This window comes from Numida meleagris, chromosome 2, assembly GCF_002078875.1.
Source record: "Numida meleagris isolate 19003 breed g44 Domestic line chromosome 2, NumMel1.0, whole genome shotgun sequence".
Classification (NCBI taxonomy): domain Eukaryota; kingdom Metazoa; phylum Chordata; class Aves; order Galliformes; family Numididae; genus Numida; species Numida meleagris.
The window spans coordinates 25,945,785-25,964,391 of record NC_034410.1 but is presented as its reverse complement, the minus strand read 5'-3'; the positions used below and the strand labels follow the sequence as shown (position 1 = coordinate 25,964,391).

Genomic DNA, 18,607 nt, shown 5'->3' with positions numbered 1-18,607 from the left:
ATTTGTTACTCCGTTGCAACAATCCAGACCACATCATTGTGATGATTTTCAGAACCCAGATTACACCATCACCAGCTGCAGCTCTGAGAATTCATTTTTGCATGTTAGGCCAAAGGATCCAAGCTGGGCAGCAGCAAATGAGAAAAAAAATATTAAACAACTAAAAATGCTTATTTTGTCTAGCACACACAGGAGCTCGGGGTGAGAGGAGAGTAAAATTCAATCTTCCAGTCACAACTCAACTACTTCAAACATAAGGGCAATCTTTCTCTTTTCTGTTCCTGAAACGGTCATTTTTGTTTCCGTGCAGAACCTAAAGACAGTATTTTCTTCTAACACTCAACCCAAATCATTCTCTTTCAGTGACCTCTAACAGCTAAATGGGAGAAGGCAGGGGTCCTATAGGAAAAAAATAGCAGCGTGAACTTACTAAAGGCTATAAATTCACGCACAGCCACAAGAAGAATACAGTGCTGTATGCAATCTTGAGCTGGGTGTTTCCTACGTTTTGAGAGCTTGACATTGGGATTTCTTGGTTCTGCTGTTACTTTTATTTTTGAACACAGTTGTATGAAAGTATGCAAGTGTGAGAAAATACTCCCTGAGATAAAGGAATAATTAAAAAAAAATAAAAATTAAACATATCATGAAATTGACACTTGCATAACCCAAGAATAGACGAGAGACTTCTACACTCCTCAGAGAACTTCTTCAACATTCACATCACTTTATTAGCATAAAATTCCACAAACTAAAATAATGGACTTCCTTTTTTTCTGACCAAATTAAGAGATTTGAAAGCCAGCTACATCCAAAGAAGTGCTGCTGCTTTGCTACTAAGTAAAAATTGCCACAATTGCTTTTCAACATGAAAGGTATACAAAAAAAAAAAGCTACTTGCCTGGGCTGGTGTATCATGGATTTGTAGTTCCAGAAAATATTTACTGAGGGGTTTAGATGAGAATTCTATGTGCATACTCTGACAAATTTATTTCCACTGAAAAAATGCAATACCACAAGAAGATGAAATAAAAGCAAACTAAACAGAAGCCTACAGGCAAGGCAGCTGATCTTGCAGCGCTCAAATAATGACCTGACATCTACACTCTGCAGCTTTTTGCAAAATTGATTGTACACAAAAATGAACAGATCGAAACCAAAGAAGTCAATGACCACGGTCATTGTAACTAGCATGATATATTTTTAAAGTTTTTTTTCTGCCTTGGTACTTTGCAAAATTTTGAAATAGAAAGAGATACTTCAAACAGTACTTTTTAAAAGGAAGGCAATAGAAAGGATTCCTGAATTATTAAATTCAACTTTTAAATGTTCTACATTCCTTCCGAATATCACTATTTGAAACTATCATGAAGTTTACGATTTAGAGTGCTGTTCGACAATACTTAAAACACACCATAATTTTGCTGGGCAGATGGATGACATTACAGAAATGGAAACCTTATGGGTTCACTTCAGCTTTCATGTGATGCAACAAAATCTACAATGTTTTTGAGATGAGAGAGCTTGTCAGACTTTAGTAGTGAGCTTCACCCATTCCATAAAGTGACAGTGAGTATTACCAGCAGAGAAGCCGTTGCCCTCGTGCCCTACAGCAAAGTCTCTGCCTGTCTGTTGTTTGACAGGCAGGGTAATATGGGAATTCTTCCTCCATGATGGTGGAAGAACTGACACAACTGTTGGAGAGTCCTGTGACTAGTTTAAGCAAAATAGAAGGAGCACGTCCACACTGGTGATAGATGGCAATGTAAAGCATATGTTTATTATCTCTTACCCCACGGCCATCTACAAGTGTTTAGCAAAATCTGAAAATAAAAACACATTATTTGCTGTCAGCACTATGCAGATCTTCCCAAACATGTAAAATTGAAAACTGTAATTAGAAGTAAAAACCCATTAAATCATTGCATGCTATGCACTATCGCCTCTCTTCATTGAATTAGTGTAATTTACTTACCAATTGTTTCCAAGGGCCAAGACTGCTGCAGACTTCACTGTAGAATTTTAAAACATATACACTAACAGTGATTTAAATTGGATCATAACAAATGAAGAACATTGAAGGAATGAAAACTAAACAATAGCCTCCTTGGCAAAAGCTAGAAATTCAATCCTATTTCGCTGCTATAATCCGTACTAGAAACTTCACTGTGACATACCAAAAATTGGATTTAGTAAGTGACTGAGAGATTGAAATTGCTGGGATCTCAAGCTTGCAATTCATCCATAGGTCAGGCAGAGTGCAGCAAACAAGCAACTTTCTCTACAGCTTTCCTCTCTCTATCTCTATGTACACAGCTGAGGGACTACTCCCTCTAGAAAGGGGCAGAAAAAGCCTCATCAAATTGTGATAGATAACACCATTGTAAAACCACACAGAAAACTGGATGCAAAAATGATTAAGTACATAAAGAAAGCCCTAACCTTCTAAAACCATGCTCACATTAAGGAAGGTTTGCAATGAGTGTAACTCAACACTGAATTGTTTGAATTTGTAAAACATTATAGAGTAAAACCAAGTAAATGCTCCAGAAAAAGATTTTAAAACAGAGAAAAATGCAGCTTTTTCAGAGAATTTCTCTGCACAGCTTTGTGAAAAAGCAATGTGAAAGTGGCTACCCAAAACCACAAGGAGTCCTCATAAGACAACTTTTTAAGCACCTTTCATATACATTTTCACTCAAATACCATTCAAATTGCTTGAATGTGAAAGCGCAAATGACTTTATTATTTAAATATACTCATTTAGATGTCTCTATGGAATAAAAAAGAAAATCAGATACAATAACAAACATTTTTTTAATTTGTAATAATCACTAACATAATACAAAATACATTGTCAATCTAACAATAAACTTCATTTACTCTCCAGAACAATCTGATTTTCAATTTAAAATTAACACATGCCCTGCACTAAAATGACGTCAATCATACTTAATTTACACAATAAAGTATTTTATATTTTTTATCCGGTACATAGCGTTCTAATCTCTCTTCTAAACATTTAAAAGTTACAAACTCCACTTTTTTGAGTTTGTTTACTCAGAAGAAGTCAAGGAAATTGGAGACAGAAATTCTAACTAATGTTATCAAGGACCCATTTTAGTTTAAGCAGGTGACAAAAATTCAGCAATTTCAATTCACTCTTGGAACGTCCATTCCATGTAAACGGTATTCGAGAAAGACTGCTTGATGTCCAAAATGTAGTGGACAGCAAATTTCCGATGGCTGTCTTCATATTTCCTTACAGAAGAATTTAATTAACTCCCCCACCTCGTGAAACTGAGAACCATTTCTTCCCAGTCGCAAGTCAAAGAATATATTTGTACATTTGGTATCTGCTTCTTTAGAGCAACATCCACATATGGCAACACACAACTTATGACAGCACCTCTGCATAGTTGTGTCCTTTTTAGTTGAAAATATTCTGCAAACACCAAGAAAGGACCAGAGCAAACTAAAATTCTAGACTTCTAAAGTGTTTTTTTTTTTTTAACAAACAAACAACAGTGAAAAAAAAAACAATAAAACATTGATGTACCAGATGAATTTGTAAATCCAATTTTAAAAATTAAGTATAAAGTGTCTCTTCCCAGGTTATGGTGGTGACAGAAGAGAATGCCAGTACTATGGAAACTTCTGTACAGAAAAGCAAAGAAGCACATCTTTATTTTTTAGTAAGTTAGTACTACAGAAGCATACTATTTCTGTCTATATTACTAAAGTGAGCTAATCTATATCAGAAATTTAATTCTGACTTTAAAATGCTATATATTTAATGAAGGCATACTCACCAGTATAAACTATTAATAACTTTCACAATTTTTACCAGTACTGGAAAAAATAAACAAACAAAACCCACTAAAATCAACAGATTTATTCAATCAAGCCATCTTCATTAATTTTGAAAAAGATATATTTTCTATCTCTGTCCTTAGAGGTTTTTGTTCTACACTAATCCAAAAATACTTTCACTTATCTGTAATATTACCAATCCTGATTTAGTATTCTTATTCACTCCTTTGCCAGAGAGAACACTATAATATGAAGAGAAAACATGTAACTCGGATAATAAAATTCTCTTTATTGATTATTTTCATTTTGCATACATTCTGTTTTTTAACCTGTTTTACAGAGAATGTGAAATCATTTTATGACCTTCTGCTTTTCAGAACATACCAATTTATAGCATTCCAACAAAAGCTGTAAGATGGTTAAAACTCCAACTACTTCACAGGATGAATTAACTTACTTTGGAAGATGTAGAGTCACATTCCTGACAAATCCATCCGTAGCCAGTCTGCTTGGGAGACTTTTTCAAGGGAGGGTCTAGACAGCCAAAATGGTAACAGAGTCTGCATTCATCGCATCTGTGAAAGAAAAAAATAAATAAATCTATGTATATATAAATTGTATTTCTGTATTATTTTGCATTGAGCTTCTCTGCAATTCTCAGTGCATGATTCTTTGATCCATTATCATGGTACGGAAAGTACATTTTCTACAAGTGTATTTTCAAACGCCAAGTATGTTCTGCTAAATTTGGAATATTCCAATGCAGACACTCATGCATCACCTTCACCACTATCTTATATAAAGGATATTATTAAAGAGAGTTGCTAATTAAAGAATAGAATATAGCCAGTTCATTTTTTGTTGCTTATTCAGATATTTTTTTTATTAAACAGTGGCAATATTGATTTTTCATAGACATTTCACTTATCTATTTTTACCAGGCAAACTGTGAAACGCTCACACATTCAATAATTCAAGTATAATTTACAGATATAAATTAGGTATTTTAAACTGTAACTATGCAGTTCACAAAGCATAAAAAATTTTCTGATTCTCTTTCAATGCGCTGGAAAGGGATGACTATTTAAAAGGATTTCACTGTTATCTTTCATTTATAAGACTGCCCTATGTACAAATAACACTTTTGTTAAAATAAATCTTTTTGTTACTGTTTTGTACTATGTTTAGTTAACTTGTGAAGGTCAAAATGAATATCATTTCCTTGCTCACCTGTTCTTAATGTACCAGAACTGAAGAAATGCTATAGTATAACAAGTCCTTTACAAACAGATCTTTGCTCAAAAGGATAATATGCTCAAAAGAAGAAAAATATTTTAAAAGAAGATAGTATTTTCATACATCTTAAAGAACTTCACTTTATTTCATATCCCCTACAGTCTTTTGTTTGAAAAATAAAGTTTTTTCAAATTTACTTTGCAATATTCTCTTTCTGAAATAGACTCTGAATAGAAGCCAATGTAAATATCAAACAATAGGAAATTAAATAGAAATTAAAATTTCTAAGAATTCCCTTGTGCTTTCTTTCTCTGCTTCCTTTGCCACCAATTTCTCCGCTACAGAACATAAAAACATGAAAATCTCTGAAAACTGCAATAAGACTATAGCATGGTCATCATCAGATAGAAGACAAAGGTGTTATAATTATCAACAAACAGAACATGCAGTGCATGACAGAAGAAGGATTCAAGTAACAGAGCATCTTGCTGTATTAACAGAAGAAAATAGGTGACTTTTCTCCAGGAACTGTTTTCCACATAAAGAGAAGTAACTATTTTATGATGACAATTACTTTATCTAACTTATTATGTTTCTCCTTGTTGTCAAACCTATGCTTGCTAGGGAAGCCCTCTGTTTTTAGAAGTTATACATGAGACACGAGCACTGGTAAAGGCCTTGTTTGTATTGTCTTTTGCTAGTAGGAATTTGAAGCAAACCTGTCAGCACTGTACAAGTTTGGAATGATATGGTTTAGGTATTTTTAAAAATGGGAAATAACGCATATCCATTGGATTATTTAGTAATAACTAAATATAATTCTAATTCCAGGACAAACAACACACTGAAAACTTAAACAAGGAAATCATTCTCTTCAGTTCAAATGTAGAAATATACTATTTAAATATATAAGTAGTTTTACTTCTTGTTAAAGTAACAGAAAAGTTGAATTGGAGATGAGATTATACACCTATATCTTAATGGCACATGTGACCTTCAACAAAAGATCAAACCTCCTTTGAGCCCCAATGTTCTCTCTCATTTGTAAAGAAATACAATTTTACTAACCTATTTCTGTATCTAGAATCCAGTTCACACAAGTGCTTGCATTTGAGCAGTGCTCACCAGAGCTCTGAAGTTTCCCTTCTTGCAAACTGTTTGGGATCCTCCAAGTAACACAAAATAAAGACTCATACAGCAGATTCAAACAGCATTCAGGTTGCATTTTTTTCTGAAGCAACTGCCTATACTCAGAACTGTTTACGTATTACGTTCAACAGAAACTGTTTCCCCTTCAGAACTACACTTTGCCACATTTCTTCACTTTTTTTAATAAAATATTTCTTTTTTATAAAATACCTAGAATGTGGTATCTCCTAACTTCACCTTCAGCCACATTTCAGAAGTACGTTGAGGACGTCAGCAAAGGCTGGGCTAAAATAACCAGATCATGGTGAAAGTAAATGCAAAAGCCCCATTCTAAAGCTGAGCATTTTTAATTTATATCATTACTTTCATTACTTCAAAGCTGGTTAATTTGCAGGACAAAAATTGCATTTTCCTAGACGAGCTAACACTTGTGAAAATTTGCAGATACTAAATAGCTTTCAGATACTAGACAGCTTCTATCTGCATTTGCACAGCTGAGAATATGCAAATAACAAAGCATTCTCAAAATATAAAAAGCTGCATGGCTAAAACTGAGACTATGTCAAATATTTTGAAACAGTCTCTTCATGCTGCCTTTTATTGGAATATCAATTCTGTACTGAGGAATACAACTTCACAGAACCTGAAGTTCCCAGAGCATGATGCTGGGAAAACTAGATGAATACAGACTGTACCATGGTTGAAGATGACATGCTAGCTGTCTGGCAAGCCTGTTGTTTGCTGACACTGAATTGGGACAAAAAGTGAAGCTTAAACACATCTTAGTACAGAAAACAATACTGGTATTCATAACTCCTAATTCCAGAAAAAGACCTTATGCCTATGTTAAAAAACAGCAGTAGTAAACTGAGACTAAGCCTTGAAGAAAATACTACTGTGTTCTTTTGTCTAGAAATATAAAATTACAGCAAATCCACTGTCAGATTCAGAAAATAAGAAACAGATACAGAATAAGGAGCACTTTCAAACTAAGATTGAAATTGCTGGGTCACAAAAAGCGTCACACTGACAGCCTCACAGTCTTTCAGTAAATGGGCTCATAGATCAGTCACACCTTGGACTCTTACAGAGCAAAGGTGCTACACTGCATTGTCATTCACAAATACCACCTGCTTCCAACCTGAGGACAGTTTAAGAGAGCCAGTTTTAAACTGCTAGGCTGAGGGGAAAAAAAATACAAGATAAAGAAACTCTTCAGCTTCTTCCACTTTAAAAATAGTTACCTTTGAAGATTCAAAGTCACATTTCCAAACTGCCCTTAAACTAGCAAATATTACTTGTGGATATTTTTTTGTCACTGTTAAGTACATAATCTATAATTGCAATTAAGTGCCCAGTCATTTTCAGTGGTCTGGCTAGCAAATGGACCTAAAACTTTACAAAAAGAGCTCCACACAAATATAAGCTAAACTAACCTTCTAAATTATCTTTAACTGACAGATAATTGCTTACTATCAATGTTTTAACAAGCTTGAAATCACTTTATGCATCAAAATTAGAAATTGCTGTGTTCCTCATTCCAGCAATTAATTAGGATAGATATATGCCCACTATATACCAAGAAAATGTGGTGTGAAGAAGAAAGGTGAATTCTGATGCATTAATAAATTAAATAATAATAAAGGAAAATATTTTTCACCTATAAAATACAAAGTGCAGGTCAGCTACATCTTCACAGCAAGAAAGCCTGATTAGGCATTTCTATACCTGAAGTATGTCTGCTTTGTTCTTTAATAAAGTGATCTCCATCTGTTCATGCCCTTGGATTTTTTTATTATTTTAGGCAGTACAGCTGGCTGTGCTCAAGCCCGACATAACTCTGTTTTCCTGTTCATAATTAACTAATTATCCTCTAATCAATACTGTAGATACTGATTTTACAATGTAAATGAGATAAATGAGATAATGGCTGGAGTCAATCTCATTTTATTTACAGAGCTCAACACACACATCCAATTTCATTGCACTGCATCTACCTACACAGGAGCAAGTCTTATCAGTTGGCCTGCAGAAATCTTCATGGGAGCAATGGGAGCACTGTGCTTTTACACAGGAACAGCAAATGGAAAACCTGCCCATCACTGGCATGATTCTAAGTCACTGGTTAATATATAAAACCAGAAAGAGCTGACTCAGCTAGAGTGAAGAAACTTATTTTGCATTCACAAGACAGCATCACCCATCTACAGCTGTAAAAGTAATTATCTACATGTCCCTGAAATACAACATTAACAAGCTAATCTTTAAATACAACTTCACAAATATGCTTCAGAGACTACAGAAAATCTTTCATATATGAACACACCATTGCACATTGTCTGCAGTGTCATGCCAAAAGTTACTATACTGATCAAAACACAAAATAGATCAACTAACTCCTATTCATCACAACAGCTTTGAAAGATACATTATTGACAAACCATCGTCAGCATTAAAATTAGAGAACTTGTCATTTAAGAGTTATTCTGGCAAACTGAGAAATAATTACATCAAAATTATAAGTCACTTCATCCAGAATTTTTAAACTCTCAGAAGTAGAGGTTTGACCTCATTTCTGACTCTAAAGACCTGAAGAGCAGATGCTCCCTCTCAGGCACTGGTCTTTTGGCCCCTTTAATTCCTCAGCATCCAAGTGCTGGGCCACTGAGATTGCAAGCAGCTGGAGACATGCACAAAGAGTTCACTTCAGATTGCAGCACATTCTTGTGTCCCTACTGAATGTTCAGATAAACATTTTAAATACATCTATGACAGTTTAAGGCACTGCTTCTTTTTAGTGGTTGTATGATAAACCTGATGGAAAGGAGGCCCCTTCCAACCTAAAACATTCTGTGATTCTGAGCACGTAAGCATTCCAAAAAAACAAAGTAAGCTTAAGTGAATTCAAACCCCTCAATCCAAGATGAGTGACTTCAGGCTGAAGCAGGTGAGCAGTGCTCCTATTACACCTTAATTGTACTGGGAACATCAGACAAATGACAGGAGTGAGTACTAACAAAGAGATTACAACAGCAAATCCTACATGTGATGCCAAAGAAGTCACTTTCCAATACCCTTATTTAAAGAAGAAATTTAATCAAAGATCTAATGGTAATATAACTCTACATTTTACTGCAGCTATAATGCTGTCTGGAAAGTACATTCTTCGACTTCCTCACTAAGCGAAGGCCCTCAAAACATTTCTGTATTACGAAATATGTGAAAAGCATTCTTCGTTTTAGCCTTCTCTTCTGACATCTCTTAAAACAAAAAGAAGCTATTTCAAGTCTTCATATCTTACCCTGCCATTCTACTCCAAAATTCTTCAATTCAGCTTCATGGATTCTGACAGAAATTGCTTTCACTTTGCTGTTACATCATATAGGTCAAACATGAAGGAAAAGAGATGCCGTGCTCCCATTTATGCTCTCATTTTAAATTTAAGGTCTAGATCCTTAGCAACTCTTGCTTTCAGACTGAAAAGGCAAGTCGAGTTTAGCAAAAGAGAAAAAAACAAGAAAAAATAATCCCTTGCCTACCAATGGCATAAAAGCTTAAAATGGATGTCAAGTCATCTTGCAGTTTCTGGCCTACAGTTTTAAGAAATAATTAGCATCAGAGCAATTTAGAACAGTCCTCTCATATCGACCTGTAAAGCTTTAGGTGACTTTAGCATCCGGCATGTGGCAGATTCCAGCAGTGAAATGAATGCACATGCACTGAATGCTGAACATAATACAGGACACAGCCCAGCAATACAGCCACTTGCAACACAGGAACTGGTTATCTCGAACAGCAGCCTGTCTCCAAAGATGCTTCAAATTCAGCTGGATATAATCTGAGGACTGACCTCTGTAGTCAGTCTTGCTTTGAGTGGGCAGTCAGGTCAGATGCCCTAAGTTTATCTAGGATTCTATTATTTTCATAATTTTGACTTAAACAAAATACTCTTTCTGGGAAAGATAATGATTATTGTATTACAGAAAGTGATTAAAAGCCACTTTCAAATTTCTACTACGTTAGGTACAATGCAGTCATATTAAAACGAAGTCCCTAAATTCCATAGATTGTAACAGTAGATGAGACAGCAGACTGTTACTCTCTTCTGTTACACAAAAAGCGAGAGGGGGCATGGCTATTGCAGACAGGCGAGTGAATACACCTAAAGCTGGATGATTACTACATTCTATGCCGTATAAATATATAAGACACAGAATATAATATATATACGTCCTACTGAAGACAGTATTTGGACAAAATGTCTTCACAGAGCAGGACATGTTTTCTGACTCTCAGCTGATAGTAGTTTCAGGATAAAGTACCGAGATGGTTTTGGATGTGGGAAACCGCATACTAATCTCCAGTTTACTTAAATTTTTGTCAAAACTCTCAAGAGCATTAATAAAATGACTATTTTTTCTCTTTAACATACAATAATCTGGCTGGAAAACCTTCATTCCCCTAGAGGATCTGTGCTATGCTTTTCAGCATCTCCTACATTAAATGAGTTTTTAAGCAAATCCCATATTTAGCAGTAGTTATAATATATAACAGCATGAATTTCTATGGCTTTGAAAGTTAGGAAGAAGTTCTACTTTAAAGCAAAAAGCTAAATGAAACATTCTATCTATAAATTCAGAAGGAAAGAATAACACTTCATGTTGCTTCTACTCTCCCCTCTGCCCAAGATGCTTATCATTAGGTAACCTAAGCACTGAATATTTCATTTTAACAGTACTGACAAAGTGTCAATTATTTATAAATGAGTGAAAGAAAAAAAAGCGTTATCTGACACAGATTTCTGTAGCTAAATTTATTATACTAAGCACAGAACTGCCACCTCTCCGACTTGCTTTTTAATATTAAAATAAACAGAAACAAACAAAACCAAACCAAAATAAGCAACGCAAAAGCCAAAAAAAATAACTATTTATGGGTAAGGACAGACTCTGAACTAGCCGTCTTTATGAGACAGTTCTATGTAATCCAGATTTTTCTTGGTTGTCAGTAATTCATCTCCATGAAACTTAGTTTGTAGATAAACAATGATTTACATGAATGCTATAAAGAAACTTTATTTACTATACCTGTAAGTGAACAGCTTCCTTTCAGCATGAAGTGTTCACTTCTCTCTCTCTCATAGTACTTCAATACTACAAAACACAAGGCTTCATTAAATTACTTTGCAAAATTCACTAAGGGCCCACTTAAACAAGAGGAAACGCTACATCAACACTATGTTAGATGTGTTTTTATTTTTGTTAATACTGTACAACTACTGTATAGAGCTTATATTTACAGTATTTTTAAGTTCTAATTAAGTATTTCTGTGAAGACAATTCCTCCAACACACATTAAGATAACGTTAGTCAAATTACAGCCCCCCACAAGGAGTGCAAAATACTTTCTTTCTTGGAAAGAACAAGAAATTCTGAAAGGACCAGAATTACCTCCACTGACAAGTAATATATGACTGCATGTATGGTGCCATTCTCAAGTGTACAAATTACACTTAGTTAAACGGAATGGTGCACTGCTTGTGAACTGCGACAGAAACCTCATTACAGATGTGAAGATTGCCGACACACTTCTTTCAAGAGGAGAAATATTGAGTGTTAACATCTGGCTTTCCAGAAAAAAAGAGAGGCAAATGACATAATGAATCACATGATGATTACAGAAAGATTAAAAACTAAGGTAGTTAATGTCAGAAGAAAGTGCCAAAGAAAGAAAGCAATCCTATACAGACACTCTGCTAGGGGACAAACATATAAAATAAAGCTGGAAATCCCCCTGGGATTAACAAGTACGCGCAAGAGTAACAACATCAAAATTTTTAATATACATAACTCTGGCCTTAAAAACTTTAATGGCAGAATTTATTTAACTTCCCTCACTTCTCTAGTGCAATTATTGTTAACAAATCCTTACTATTGCTTTTGTAAGCCATCTTGCTACAACATCTGACCAGACCTGAAGAACAACTTTATTCTCTCCTTCTTTGCAGCAACTTCTGTCTTCATCTCTCTAAGAACTTAGACTTTTGAAGACATGGATTCCCCAGTCCTCTCTAAATTAAAGCAATCCAAACATTTTAAGCTTTCCTCTTCATTTAGGTCTCTTGAAGTCTGCTCATCATTCATTTTGTTTTCCTTGGACTTTCTGTACATCTCTTGCTGAGGTGGACAGCACATACTAGCTGAGGCTTTTTAAAGGCTGTGATATCAATCTGAGCAATTGGGAGTACTTTCTTGCATTAAACATGTTAGAACATCACTCTTCATACACAAGTACAATTAGACTGATTGATAGAATAAGTTTGTGATCCAAAATTATCCATTCCATCTTTTTTGGAGGCCCACATCCTAAATACTTATCTTTGTAAGATAACTATGCAATAAATAGTGATTTGCCTTTTCCTTTTCTCCACAGTACATTTTTCTAGATGGTTTCTTAAAACTTCATTTTGAATTCTAGCCTCATAGTTCCTTACATCATATCGGCATCACTTGCAAATTAACCAAACTCTATTCCAACACCTAACACATTAAAGCAAAACTTATTAAAAATATAGTAACATTGAATTCGGGACAGGACTTAGTGGAATTCACTGAATGGAACATGGTTCTAATTTGACAGCAAATCCACAGTAGCTAGTCTGCTTTCCTGATAAACTACATATTCACTGTAGCTTAATTAACAGATTATTTCCCTTGCTTACTTACCAGATCACACAAAAAGTATTTCCAAAGTCTTACTAAAGCCAAGCTATGCCACATTTATCATTCTCTCCTTCCACAATGCTTGTAATTATGTTACTTTAATAACTGGCCATAAATCACACTATATACTTTAATATTTTTTCCCCTAAATAGTAAATAAAACAGGGAAACACCTTTATTCCTCCCCACCTTGTTAGCACAGTGTTGGGATGAAACTTTTTACTGTGCTTCAAAATTCTGGACAAGCAGTCACTAAGCTTAGTCTGCTCTTCCTGAAAAGGACTCAAAAAAATCAAATTTCTGGAATGAATCTCTATTTTCTAGTGCAAGTTTCTTTACTTTAAAGGTGTCTTCGTGTATCTTGCCAATACAAAATGGTAAACATAGGTTTGACAAATGTCTTAGTCTGACATCATCCCTCCCCTTTTAAAACAAAACGACGTGTTAGACATCAGGTTAATTTTATTCAATATAATATTCAAACATGAAATGCCCTAGTAAGAGAAGACTTTAAGTAGGTATACACAAGTTTGTATATTTCTCCTATTACTTATTACAGCATTTAATTTCTTTTTTATGTTTAAAAAATATTTTCAGATGGAAATGTGCCTTCATAGATGACAAAAATCACCATATCTCAAGAAATTCAAAGATTATATGCCATCAAGTTACAAGTTTGATCGCATTTGAGCAGAATTTTTCCAAACAAGTTCAAGATGAAATCGATGAGGCTGTCAATACATTGCTACCGTAGATTTTAGAACTGGATCAGTACCGTTTGAAGATGAAAACACTATGTCTGCATCTAGCAGGATATATATGGACGAAGACGAAGATCTCAGCAGTCACACTGTGTGATCAGTTCTTCATTCCTTCCCCAACTTACACAACAATTTCAGATTTGGATTTTGAGGAAATAAGCTTGTCCTGAACACTGCCAGAGAAGTAAGCCAAATAAAACAATGTCTGTGTATCCTCAATATTTTCTCTTTCTTAAAAATGTTCCATAATGCAATATAGGTATAGTTCTATTCACTCAAGTGTCTGAAGTCAGAAACAATAAGTCCATTTTTCCGTGGTAAATCTATTCCTTGTGAATAGTAAGTCTCAAGTGCTTTACAGGTCTCGTTATCACTGAACTTTTTTTTTTTTTTAGGAAACAATCCTTTTTACAGTACGGTCTATGTACAACACGATGTTCTATATAGAAATGTTCTCTTTAAACTGTATATAAGTAGAGCAGCAGGCTGATGGCAAACCTTGTTTCATTCAGTATCACCACAGAGGAACACACAATATTTAAGTCCCACAGGCTTCTGTCACTCTTCAGTGAATTCAAGCATTGTATAACATCATTTACCAAGGAAGCACAGGGGAAAAAGACATTATTTAATAGGACAATTCTGACAAGACATTTATCCGTGATCTTTTAACAATGCACATACGAAATGTTCCTGATTAGTGCAAAAAAAAAAAAAAAAGCAGGCAAATTAACTACCTTGTCAGTCCAAATAACAAACCAATCAATTACATTCTATCCAAGCCTGACAAGCAAACTTAACTTTTTGTCATAATAAGTTTATAGTAGAGACAAGGTAGCTGTTCTCCTTTACTTTAGGTACTCTATTGACTGCTTAATCCACATTTTAAAATCATGTTTATAAAAGAGGTTTCCAGGATTGCCTCCGAGGTTGAGTTGTGGCAGAGTTGTGTCTCATGAAGGGTATCTACACAGTAAAGTGATAAGAAAAAAATATTAACATTTAAAGATCATAGCAGCTCTGCTCTGTCTTATGAAACATTTCAACATCACACTAGATTCAAGCAACGTGTATGCTCAGATCCAAGACTCTCATAACAAACTACCAAGAGTTTGTAAGAGTCAGAACATTAAGTATAACGTTTTCATTTTTGCTCAATACAGCTCAAAGAATAAATGCAGTCCAATGCAAGACAGATTTTTCTTTTTTTTTTCTTTTCTTTTTTTTTTTTTTTTCAACAGATTAAAAGAAGTAGGCCTCATCGTGTAAACTAGCATTTTCCTCATATTTGAAAGCCACGAAAAAGTAGGTTTAGGACTGACTACATGACAAGCACAAACAACACTGGTACTGCGTTAGGACTTCAAAAAAAAAAAAAAGCTTATTACATAGAAAAACTTTTGAAAGAAAATAAGGCTAAAGGTTTGTGAAATTTCTTTCAAAATTCAATTTACTAATTCAGTACACAGAATGCTTTTATCATTTCTGAAACAATGCTTTTGAGGCAATAATTTGAAAATCTCCAAAGCTTTTTCTCCTGCTTGTACTCCTTGCCTTTTGACACTCATGACATGTATTTTTTAAGGATGCAGGATTTTTCTGCTTAGTTTCGTTTTTTAAAAAATTCCATTTTTGAAGTGATATTTCATGTTTAGGCTTTTTAAAACTATTAGCAAAATAAGAAATTAATGTGACTGATAACACTGTAAGATTTTCAGAAAAAAATGTCAACATTGTCTTTGAGCTGTGCTGGCATATCAAATACATGAGTTTTTAAAGAAAGATCTATAAGAAGCCTCCACTGCATTTTTTCCCTACTTTGAAATTAATTAAAATAGAATTGTAAGTTAAAATAATTCTAAAGTACTGTCATACTGTTATGAAATAAGAAAGTAACGATCTGAAAAACAGCAGGTATAGAGTTGCCACACATTCCAACAACAGTTCTTTGTAAAATACATTTGAGTGTAAGGATTTTCAGAGTAAGAATTAAAGGGACAAGTATGTAGTGTATGTAAATCCATTTCAATTCTTACTTCGTTTCTTACTGGGGTCACGATCAGCTTTTTTAAATCAGGTGTACTGAGCTGCACTGCTACATATATTCCGATTTTGAACTTTTTAAAAGCTGAGCTGCAAAAAAGAAATACTTTTTACAATCATCTTAGTGCAACCCCCTTTCCTTAGCTAGTGCAACCATCTTTGTTCCAAATCATCTCGGAGTAAACGAGGTTGGTGGGAGTAGGTATACAAGGGCAAAAAAAATGAAGGGCAGCCTCAGCACATGATGATTCAAGATAAGCATAAGGTCTTTGTATTTAAGAAGCATAAACAACATGTACTAGTGATTCCTTTAGTATTTCTTTATGTTTCATTTTTATTGAGAGCAAAATAGAATCACAGAACCGTTTCAGTTGGAAGGGCTAGATGACCTTTAAGGGTCCCAACTCCCCTGCAGGCTGCTCAGAGCCCAATGTGCTGAGATATTTTAACAGATATTATAATATTAAAACGAGTTTTCCTTTTTTAACTTGTCGGATGATGTTACCATTTCTGTGCTTTTAAAATTAGACAACGTCATCTCTTGTGTGTGATTTGGGGTTATCTTCATCCCACTCACTTCTGAAGTGTTATTTAGGTAGGAAAACAATACCAACTACATTTATCCAGATTTCAAGCCAGCAACAGGTTAGTAAAAGACAAAGAAGTATAAATGGATAAATAAAATAGTTTTCTTTAGCTTGTAACCCACAGGCTCAGCTGATAAAACTACTGATTTTGTAAAACTACTTACTAAAACCTTTTCCTGGGACTTCTCATATTTCACTTCTGCTCCGTTCTCATCTTTTGCTTTTTTCTTGTCCCTATATTCTACTTTCTGTCCCCCCTCAGATGCAAAGAACTGATTTTATTCCTATATTCTAAAGAGATTGCTGGCACTCAATCTATAATGATTAAATGCACTGTAAAGGCTTTGCACTGAATTGAGCTTTTTACACATCCATTCTCACTTCTACTGATGGCAGCACCCAGAGGTGCTCACAGTTTCACACTTAGTTGAGAAAAGGATTTATGAACATAAAAATCTGAAATGAAGACAGTGTGCAAAACTGAACAGTTCTCCTATCTTTCTGAACAGTAGATGCAACAAATATCTGATAGAAGAAAGCACCCCACGTAACACTAACAGTTGTTCTCAACAAGGAGGTTCCCAATTGTGTTGTTGGGTCTCTTAGAAGATTTGTTATTTACCAGCTGCCCTTTGCTCCAGAACAAAGAGAATTATGGGAGCACTTTTCATCAAGATCTAGAGAGAGAAAACCACATCAACATCTCTCATTCTTCTCCTAAACTTCACATAGCCAGAGTCTCCTCCCTTTTTCTCAATTAAGCAAATATTACGTAGTGGGGAGCCTACACATATGTGCAGATTTCCTTTTTAAAGGAATTTTAAGCACAAGAAATACAATAAATTATTACATACTTTTAAGTAGAGCTGCTAAAGGCTGTTGTTCACTTGTGTCAAAGTTACTGAAAAGCGTAAGTTGCAAACAAATGCTTATGCTAGTAAGATTTGATGATCCTTGTTGTTTTGGGGTTTTTTTTAGCCTTCTTCATACTTCCTTTCATCAATTTAAATACCTCTTCCGAGAACAGTGTTTTTCACTGTTAAGTGGGCACAAGTATAACATATTTGCAACCACAGTGCAGGTTCAATCTATCTTCAGTTATTTTCAAAGATTTGAAGGTAAGAAACTGTTTCAGCATACCATATGAATTCTGAATCATTACGATGTTCCCGCCTTGAAATTCTATCAAGGTAGAGAGGTATTTGGGACAGTAGTCCTGGTACAGATGAAAACTTTTCTCTAATGAAATATGACGGTAATGAAAGAGGTAGAGAAGTGGAGCTATTTACCTACAAGAAATGCTGACAACGACTAATTTTAGAAAACAAGGAACCGTGTCTGCAGTAAACATCAAACCATCTGAAGGTGATACAAGTAGTATGTATTTTTAGAACTGGTCTGCTCAGTGTACATCTCTTGATCTCAGGTATTAATGCGAACCCACAACTCTTATTAAGTACACGAGTTACAGCGCTCTTTATTGAGGGGAATGGAAAATGAAGAGGACAACTCCCAAAAAATAATATGCAAAGTGTCTTCTAGGCAATATTAATTACTTAGATTCTTCTCAGTATTGATCAAATTATAAATGCTAATGGTTCATAAATGTTTACACATTTCTATTTGATATAATACCCAATCATTAACCTGCAAAAAAGTTACCAGCAGGGCAAAACACCACAGCATCTGGAACAGAAAAGCTTTGCTTCATTCTTATAACTGACAAACTGGAGTATAAACAGTGACATTTAGAAGTGGTCACTGTATAAACATGTTGACTGAGGTAAACGAGTAGCGCTAGTCACTACCTCCACTTGAAAACAAGTGAAGCACACAATTTCCATTTATTGCAGAGCATAGTAGAAATCACATATCCTATTCAAAAGATTAAGTATCAATATCACCTATCTGAAATTATTTCATTTGGTAAGAAAAGTGTCATTTTCCTTCGTTCTGCAATGTCTTTGTGAATACAGGCTTCTAAGAATCCATGAAAAAAAAAATTCAGTCAATACACTCAATACTCGACATGAAACCCAGCTCTCTCTTTTAAGAGACTGCATTTACAGACCTTGTCACAACAAGGTCCTTGATGTTATCGAAGTAATTTTCAAGATACTTTAATCACTGGCAAAATTCAGTAACCTGACAAGAGAAATTTGGGCCAGGAAGATTTCAGTAACTTGAAAGGCAGGTTATTGACTGATGTAATTTCATTAGGTTGTGACTGAATCCAATTGATTTGTTTTTTGCAATGCATATCTTCCCTCTGCAGCTGTCTCTATCTGATTTAGCA

The 18,607-nt window shown here is 34.6% G+C and overlaps 1 protein-coding gene across 5 annotated transcripts in view; it reads right to left on the bottom strand.

Moving 5' to 3' along the window:
- PHF14 (PHD finger protein 14) overlaps window positions 1–18,607 on the bottom strand; it is a 168,892-nt gene that overhangs the window by 51,307 nt on the left and 98,978 nt on the right. For 2 of the 5 annotated variants that reach the window (XM_021385973.1, XM_021385974.1), the window contains exon 17: window positions 4,271–4,388. In XM_021385973.1, the coding sequence (XP_021241648.1) occupies window positions 4,271–4,388 (118 nt within the window). Of the gene's footprint in view, window positions 1–2,798; window positions 3,446–3,478; window positions 3,658–4,270; window positions 4,389–14,016; window positions 14,648–18,607 lie in introns of those variants that run through there. The other 3 variants (XM_021385975.1, XM_021385976.1, XM_021385977.1) reach the window with 3 other exon arrangements.